At 48.9% G+C, this 9,490-nt stretch overlaps 1 protein-coding gene across 4 annotated transcripts in view; it reads right to left on the bottom strand.

Moving 5' to 3' along the window:
- Nucleotides 1–7,589: 7,589 nt before the first annotated feature.
- Nucleotides 7,590–9,490, bottom strand: part of Paqr7 (progestin and adipoQ receptor family member 7) — an 11,723-nt gene continuing 9,822 nt past the window's right edge. For all 4 annotated transcript variants that reach the window (XM_029540076.1, XM_021201031.2, XM_029540077.1 and 1 more), the window contains one exon: nucleotides 7,590–9,344. In XM_029540076.1, the coding sequence (XP_029395936.1) occupies nucleotides 8,277–9,314 (1,038 nt within the window). In that variant the 5' untranslated portion in view covers nucleotides 9,315–9,344 and the 3' untranslated portion in view covers nucleotides 7,590–8,276. The remainder of the gene's footprint in view (nucleotides 9,345–9,490) is intronic.

Here is a 9,490-nt window from a genome sequence, read left to right as displayed (position 1 = left end):
CCACGTCAGCAGCCACTTTCCTGGAGATCCACGTCCACAGCTACTTTCCTGGAGATCCACGTCGGCAGCCACTTTCCTGGAGAGCCACGTCCACAGCCACTTTCCTGAAGAGCCACGTCCACAGCCACTTTCCTGGAGAGCCACGTCCACAGCCACTTTCCTGGAGATCCACGTCGGCAGCCACTTTCCTTGAGATCCACGTGGGCAGCCACTTTCCTGGAGAGCTCCAGCCTATTTTTACCCAAGAAAGCTCAAAGTCCTCCCACTCATCCCTCAGAGAGGAAGAATAAGGCGCTGCAACAGGATGTTCCTGATCAGCAAAGCTGGCCCAGTTGTTCACTCGGCAGATAACTTACTGAGTACAACTGCTAAAGACCCCCGCCAGCCTTTCACTCTAATGAACAACAAAATAGACAGGTTAAATACAGAGCATATTGCATGCTGGACAGACCATGCTACGGTGAAAGATGAAGCAAGGGCGAGATGGCGACGAGCGTGTCAGGCAGGGACAAAGGCTCCTATGTTATGTGGCTAAGGAAGAACTCACTGATAAAACTGAGCAAGCACAGAATGGAGCATGTGGCTCTACTCCACCCACTCTGGAGCAGAGAAGTGCTAGAGCACCTGGCCGAGGGACCCAGGGGCAGCAAGGTCAGTGTGGCTGGAGCAGAGCGAGGCCAAGCAGTGAGAGAGCAGATGCATGTCCAATCAGTGCCCGAGGGACTGTGAGAGAGCAGATGCATGTCCAATCAGGGCCCGTAGAACTGAAGGAGCTTCTGGCCATTATGAGGAGCTGGAGTCAATTCAACTGAGCAAAGGGTCATCCTGGCCCTGGGAGAGCCGGTAAGAAACTCGACCCCTAGACAAGGCATTGAGGCACTCTCATAAGCCCAACTCGGGGGAGACCTTAGTGGGGTGAGGGGAGACAGAGCCGAGGACATGGAGGTGGTAGAGGGCCTGAATGCCCTGCAAGAGGCTTAGATACAGAGAGGCTTCTGTTCAACCCAAGGACAAACTGATGGGATGGAGAGAGAAGAATGAAGGGAAGAATTCTAAATATAGCAGAAAGCCCAGCAGAGAATGTGCTGACGGTATGAATGCTAACAGAGCTGGTGAGGATCAGTCGGTGCTCCACCTCGCTGGCCTAGAAACCAGCGATGACTCAGCCAGGGTTTCTGGGATGTTTCTGATCAGCCCTTTCTCTAATTATAATGACATTTAAATGTAACACGACGTAAGGTGGCAAACATATCACCTTAAATTTGTGTCACCTCCCTAATGTGTAGGAAAAATACATTTCCTAAGGGCTCCCAAGGATGCCTGCACACGCACACATGTGCACATCTGCATATGAAGTAAAAAAGATTTAAAAGTCAGAGAGAGTAGTTTAGTGGTAGAGGGCTTGCCTGGCATATGCAATCCCCAATCCTGGGGCGAGGGCGCAGTGGCAGGTCTTTCAATGTTTTCTTGCTTTTATACAGGAAGCATAGTTAAAAGATAAAACTTGAAAGTTACATAAGTAAAATCATCTTTTCAAACAGTCATGGCACTTGGGGGTCTTCCATGTAAGGTGTGTAGCTGCAACCCCGAGAGTGAGGAGAGAACCCCCCTCAACAACGCTCTGCTTTCTGTTGTCAGTTTCCTACGGCAGCTCTAGTCTAAGGCATTAGTGGGAACTACAGAAATACACAAGGTCAGCTGTAATTTGTCACTGACTACTGCAGTGGGGTTCTACACCCTCCCGCTCCCAGGATGCGAGCCAGTGTACTTACTTCTCTATGCACTCTGCGCTCCCTATTCATCGGTATACTGCTATCATTAGTTTCTATCATTGTTCTTTATAAGGTAAAACTTTAGGGCTCGGGATGTACGTCAGTTGATGGAGTGCTCATCTGGCATTCACAAAGCTCTGATTTTGAGCTCTAGCACCTTATAACATTGGGCAGAATGGCCATGCCTAAAATCCAGCCCCCAGAAGATAGAGATGGGAGCTCAGAAGTTCAGATCATCCTTGCCTACATGTGAGCTCAAGGACAACCTGCAATGCACAAAACCCTGTCTTTTTGGGGGGAGGAGGGAGGCTCAAGACAGGGTTTCTCTGTGTTGCCCTGGCTGTCCTGGAACTCACTCTGTAGACCAAGCTGGCCTTGAACTCAGAGATTGGCCTGCCTCTGCCTCCTAAGGGCTGGGACTAAAGGCCTGCGCCACCAAGCCTGGCTGAGACCCTGTCATAAGGGCTGTAGAGATGACTCAGGAGTCAAGAGCACTTGTAGTCCAGAGGACCGGAAGACCTACCTATATAGCTTAACAATTGCCTCTGACTCCACTCCAGAGGATCTCTGGCCTCAAGGCACCTGCATTAATGTGCACATGCTCCAACACAGACATGCACACCCACACAGAACTAAAAATAGATCTTGTCCTTGGGTGGCACACACTTTGAATTCAAATACTTGGGAGAGGCCAGCCTGATCTATACAATGAGTTCCAGGACACCCAAGGCTAGGGAGACACTGCTTCAAAATAAAAAATTATAAAATAAAAACCTTAATAAACGCTGTACATAGTGGTACATGCCTTTAATCTCAGTACTCAGGAAGAATAGGCAAGTGAATTCAAGATCAACCTGGTCTACATAGTGAGTTCCAGGACAGCCAGAGCTATGTAGAGAGATACTCTCTCAAAAGACAAACAAATAGCTGGGCGTGGTGGTGCATGCCTTTAATCCCAGTCAGCACTTGGGAGGCAGAGGCAGGCGGATTTCTGAGTTCGAGGCCAGCCTGGTCTACAAAGTGAGTTCCAGAACAGCCAGGACTATACAGAGAAACCCTGTCTCAAAAAAACCAAAATAGGGCTGGTGAGATGGCTCAGTGGGTTAAGAGCACCCGATTGCTCTTCCGAAGGTCTGGAGTTCAAATCCCAGCAACCACATGGTGGCTCATAACCATGTGTAACAAGATCTGATGCCCTCTTCTGGAGTGTCTGAAGACAGCTACAGTGTACTTACATGTAATAAATAAATAAATCTTTAACAACAACAAAACCATAATAATAATAATAATAATTCAGTATTATCTATTTGATTTTATTTTTATAAGCATGTATGAAAATGAAGTCTGTCATGTGGCCCAGTGGCTTTGAACTCTTGATGTTCCTGTCTCCATTTCCTAAACGCTGCGGTTACAGGCTTGTGCTACCATGCCTGGTTAAATAGTTATTAAATCATGAAAAAAGAAATTAACCACTATCCACTGCCCGAAAACCTATGCAGTGAGGCCAGTGCTGTATGCTTGCGGCAGTGAGAACAGGTAAGGCAGAAACTCGCTCTAAATAGAGGCCAACTATATGCCACCCCCATTCTCTCCAAAGTAACAATTGTATTCAAGGACCAAGATGGGGAAGACAGGTTTTCCAAAGCACTGGCCATCAGCTCTGCCGTGTGCCTCTCTGACGGCTTCTCTAGAAGAGGCAGGTTTCTATAGTCTGCCAGACACTGTAGTGCTCTTGTCTGCTATTTCAAGTGTTTTACGAGAATATAGTTGAGAGTACACATTCACCACTAAGTGTGTGGAGTTTTTCCTCGGCCCAGCAAACAATCCAGGCAGCAAAAACCAGTTAAACATGCTCTGACTCAGTTCACTGTGACACCATTGCTCACAGATGCCAGGCCCCACAGGGTAAGAGGCGGTGCTTAAGAACACCATCCCCTTGAGATGCCAATCACGAGCCTAGGGTGGTTTGACCTGTGCTATCTTTCCGGTCCACAAACCACTCCATCTGCTCACGGAGGCTCCAGGAGCTTGGAGAAACACTAGCATTTATTGTTTTCTTTAAATATTACAGCTGCCCCGTCATCTCAGCAGGAAGAGCAAGGAAAATTCAAGGCCAGCCTGGTCTCAGCCTGGTCTACATGGTGAGCACCAGGCCAGGCTGGTTTGTGGTGATTTTGTTGCTGTTCCTCCCTGTATAGTCCAAGCTGACCTGGAACTCAACCATACCAAGATGGCCTCAAACATGGAACCTTCCTGCCTCTGGCTTCTGAGTCCCATGCCATCAGCTCAGAAGCTGTTTTAAACAGCAAACGATGGAAGACAACTTTACATGAATTAGGGACTACAGACAGACAGACAGACAGACACATACACACATCCCTCTGCTAGGGACTGAACTGTGTTACATGGAGTTCACATACTGAAACACTACCTCCCAGTGAGATGGTATGTAGAGATGGAGACTTGGGAGGTAGTTAGTATTGGATGAGCCTCTGATGACACTAGAGAGCCTGCTGTTTCTCCTTCTCCACACGTGCACCCATACAGACACCACAATGCCATCTAAGCACACTGTTTGCAAACTAGGAGAATCTTCACCAAAACAGGAATATGATGACACTGATCCCGAGACTGGCAGTCCGCAGAAAACCAGTTCTGGGGATTTGGGGTTTTGTTTTGTTTTTTGTGGTTTTTTTTTTTAAGATTTATTTATTTATTTATTTAATGTATATAAGTACAGTGTAGCTGTCCTCAGACACACCATCTGACGGCATCAGATCTCATTACAGATGGCTGTGAGTCCCCATGTGGTTGCTGGGAATTGAACTCAGGACCTCTGGAAGAGCAGGCAGTGCTCTTAACCGCTGAGCCATCTCTCCAGCCCCAATTCTGTTGTTTAAGCCATCTAGTCTATGGTATCTTGTTACCGCAGCCTGAGCCAACTATGGTAATATTACAATGAATGACATTCTATACATGTCACTGAATTACAAAGGCATGAAGTAAAAACTCAGCTTCAGAGGCAGGTGGATTTCTGAGTTCAAGGCCAGCCTGGTCTACAAAGTGAGTTCCAGGACAGCCAGGGCTACACAGAGAAACCTTGTCTCAAAAAAACAAACAAAAAAAAAAAAAAAAAAAACAGCTTCAGTTGGAGCCATGGCTCAGTGGTTAAGAAAGCTTGCTGCCCATCTAGAGGAGCCAAGTTCAGTCCCCAGCACTCACATACATCAGACAGCTCACAACTGAGTGTAACTATAGCTCCCCTCCAAAGTCATCCATATAGACATCCGGGGGTAGGTGGGGACGGCCTGGAGAGATAGCTTAGTGGTTAAGAGCGCATATGACTCTTCCTGAGGACCTGAGTTTGATTCCCAGAACCCGTATGTGACTTATAATCACCTGCAACCCCAGCTTCAGAGGGGTCTCTCACACCTCTGACCTCCGTGGGCACCTATATTCCTGTGCATATCCCAAACATACATAATCATTAAAGTAATTTTAAAAATTAAATATATACACACAAATTGCCAAACAGTGTCTAGCATGCAACTATTTTAAATAGGAAAAGATGCATTTGTGTACGCACACACACACACACACATACCGCGCACACACACACACACACACACATACACACACACACACATACGTGAATTACAGGCAAAGCCAGGAGTATGTCTCACAGACTACATGTTTACATTACAGAACACATCGATATATTACCTATTCCAAAAATGTTCTTAAGAGGAAAAAAAATGTGAAAATTTGTTATCCTCAAAGACTTACTTCCCAGAACTTGGGAAGCAGAAGCAGGTGGATCTCTGAGCTCCAGGACAGCCAGAACTACACAGAGAAACCCAGTCTCGGCGGAGAAAATGACTTCGCTTGTAAGATGACTTTAAGAATCCTCAATTTTTCAGTCGGGTGTGGTTACACTTGAGAAGCAAAGAGGTGGATCTCTGAGCTCAAGGCCAGCCTGCTCTACACAGTGAGTTCCAGAATAGCCAGTTACATAACAGAAAAAAAACCCTGGCTCAAAACAAAACAAGAATCTCCAATTTTTCATCAGCAAAAAAAATGGTTTAACAGCAGCTCTTTAGACGGCTAATGAAACTATTTAAATCTCAGATCCTCCACCTGTTCCGTTCCATCTGCTTTAATAATCTCAGATCAATAGCAATCTTTCTAAACTCCAAAAGTCACATTTCTCTTGAAACTACTCATGTTCTGCCTAGGTAATTGGACTGATACTAGCATATAGCTGGACCAAACAAGGTAATATCACCTAAAACCCTAAACACAACGGCCCAGCATAAGACGCTAAACAAGCAACTGTCTAACACTTGTTGGTAAAGAGCGAACTGGGTGAACCTGGACTACTCAACGCTCTTTCACTGGTGAAAAAAAAGATTAATGACACAGCCAACGCATATTAAATGCCCATTAATCTCCAGCACCCCAGGGATGCTCATTTAAGGTTGGGCCAGATCCCCGTTCTGCATTTTCCATGTTGCTGGTTCTGGCAAGCTGGGTAGACCGCACCCCGTGGGTGGAGTCCCTCCCAGCATGCCACAGGACGCCTGAGGCGCCAGTTTCTGGCCTCGCGCAGTCAGTCGACCCGAAGCCGGTCCTCCCTCTGTGCCGACCCCCTTCCTTCAGGCGTCCCCCCAAAGCCCGCGTATCGCCTCAATATTGGCGTCCCACCTGCATCTTCCGCCTCTTCAACGCCGCCGCGTCCAACCACACGCCACACACCTCCTCCTCCGGCCCTCTACGCCTCATGGCGGCCGCCGTCCGCGCCGACCCGCGTTCAGATCTCCCGCCGCTGCGGGAGGCGGGGCTCTGCCCGGCCGTCAGGACATAAACCCCGCCCCTAACCACGCCCAGTGCGTGAAGGAGGCGGTTCGTGGGAGCTCATCTGTCTTTGCTCTTCAGTCCTGTGTGGACTCTGCACCCTCTGCATGTGTAGGTCACCACCAAGTTTGGTTTGGCAGGACTGCACTTTTTTTCAGAAATATATATATGAATACATATAATATAGAATATGTATACACATATATATTTACTCATATAATTTATGTGACTACACTATATGATTATATATGTATAGAATATATGTGATAAAATAAAAAATATGCATATACTCTATATGCGAGTGCATAATATATATATTTTGATATATTTATTTAAATATATTATGCATAATTTTTAAGGATTATGTTGGGAGGATGTCTGTTTGTAGGAATGCGTTCATGAGCGTAGGTGTACACGGAGGACGGAATAGTCGGATTCCGAGGATGGAGCTAGAGTTCTAGGTTCTTCTGAGTCACCATATAGGAGCTAAGAATCAAATCAGGGTCCTCTGCAAGAGCAACCAGTGCTCTTAACCGCTGAGCCATGTCTCCAGTCTCAAACTGCACTGTTTTACTCCAGAGCTTCTCCTCCCAGAGCAGTGGAGCCAGGCTCTAGACGCCACTCTAAACCCTCTTGCGCCCTGCAGCTTCATGCAAAAAACAAGAACACCCCCCCCAAAAAAAAAAAAACCACCTCCTGTGAACAGGGCCCCTCCCTGAAACAGGAGTCGAAACAAAAAGGAAGCAATTTCATAGTCATTTTATTGAATCTAGGGCATATCAGGGACCAGTCTTGCCTCTAGCCCCCTGAACTCCCTGCATCTCCACATCTCGGTACAGGCGTCCCCTTTGCCTGAAATGCCCTTCTAAGCTCAGCCTGCAAACTCCTCCTCTCCCTTCCTAACCCAAGGCTCTGAGTGCCCCCCCAGTCCCCCCCCCCCCCGCATTGTTGACTAGTCTGCCCCCTTGAGCTTTCCTTGACAATTCCTACTGGTTCTAAAGCCTGGAGCCCCAGGAAACAGTGAGCTAAGGAGACATATCTCAAAATCATAAATGAGTTGTGGGGAGAAACTGAAAACAGTGTGCAAGAGATGCAGGCCAATGCTTCCTGTGAGGCTTCCTGGCTGGGCTGTGATGCAGGGATGTGGGCAAGGGAGGGCGTCTTTTGTCTTTGGGGACTCGCTGGAACCCAGCGATCCAGGCTGTGCAGGGCACAGTGAAGTTAAAACGCTACCCATCTTTGGGCCCTTTTCTCTTCAGTGAGCTCTGGTAGGTGGTGGCTGCTAAGACTTCCACTCCCTCTTGGCTCAAATTGGACAATGGCCTGAATCTTATCACTGACCCCAAACCAGTATGGTGACCAAAGCTGAACTCCAACCCTTAGCTCTGATAGGTGGCAAGGGAGGGGCAATCAGGAGTCCCTCATCTCTTCCCCTCCCACAGCAGGGAACTGAGCAAGGCTCTGCAGCTCCCAGCCAACCCGCAGGCTCAAGGATTGGCTAGCATCGCTTTGGCCATTGAGCTTGTATGCAGGGAGTCATGGCCTGCCAGATAGAATCTGCTTTACCGGGCCTTGTTCCAATCTGGAGTCAAGTCCAGGCTTTTGTCCCTAGCACCTTCTCTCACCCTGCCAGCTCCCACCCGCCCGCTTTCACTTGGTCTTCTGATGGAGTCTGCGCCGCACCAGCTGGCTGAGGAGGAGCGCGGTGAGGCTGCTGCTGGCCACAGTGAGCAGGAAGAGGCCAGAGAAGTTGTGGGGCCAACGGGCGTGCAGAGGCTCGTAGATGTCCCTCCGGACCTGATAGTCCAGAGTCACCGCCTCTAGCTGGGCCAGAGTGCACAGCACCAAAAAGACATGGAAAACTTGGTGTCCCTGCCCAAAGATGTGGCAGCTGCCGGGGAACCAACTCTCAGGCATAACCGTGGAGAAAAACGCAGCAGCTAGAAGGAAGAAAACCACTTGGCATTTGTGATAGAGAAGAGCGGGATCCTCCTCGGCAGGGAGGGGAGACACTATGATGCGGTGCACCACGGGGCTGATGTCCAGCGCATAGGCCAGCGCAGAGGGCGCCTCCTGGAAAATGCGCCCCAGCAGACCTGGCTTCTGACTGTACTTGTTGTAGCAGGAGCCAGCGCAGGAAAGCCAGGCCAGAAAGGCAGCCGTGGGCAGGAAAATAGCCTGTACCTTGTCATGCCAGGACGGCTCTATGGCATAGTAGAAGTGTGCCAGGGCACTGCCAAACTGGTACACGGCCACACCCACATAGTCCAAGAAGAAGAAGCTGTAATGCCAGAACTCCGACTTGGCCTGCAGGAGGTGAGCCAGGGCACTGAAGGAGAGGTAGGTGAAGGAAGCCAGGACGATGAAGAAGAGGGGCAGCACGTGAGGGTCATCCCAGAAGTCCACACTCCCCACCAAGCCGATCAGCCGCAGCAGCAGAGCTAGGGCGGCCAGGAGGTGGGTCCACACGTTCACAGCCTCGTTGTGCTGCTGGAAGAGTGTGCGGAAGTAGAAACACCAGTTCTGATGCAGCGGCCGGTAGCCAGCATAGATGTACGGCTTCCAGAAGAGTGGCGGCACCTGGGCCCGGTCCACTGTAAACACGGGTTCTGGTTGCAGAGGCTTCTGGCCCACGTGCCACAGGCTGGACAGCAGGTGGCTGAACTTCTGGGCTACTGCCATCGCCATGCCTGGGGCCCGGAAGAGAAGTCAGGAAAACTGCAAGAGAGGTCGGGACAAAGTCAGAATCCTTGTGTCTCTACCTGAGGTTTGGATGCCCCAGACTGTCATCTCTTTCCCATACCTTGTAATGGGCTGAGTTTGAAGATCAAGGAGTAACCTTTTTTTTTTTTTTTTTTTTTTTT

This window comes from Mus pahari, chromosome 6 (assembly GCF_900095145.1).
Source record: "Mus pahari chromosome 6, PAHARI_EIJ_v1.1, whole genome shotgun sequence".
Lineage (NCBI taxonomy): Eukaryota > Metazoa > Chordata > Mammalia > Rodentia > Muridae > Mus > Mus pahari.
Note: the sequence above shows the minus strand (reverse complement) of the source record. Positions and strands in the feature narration are given on the sequence as shown.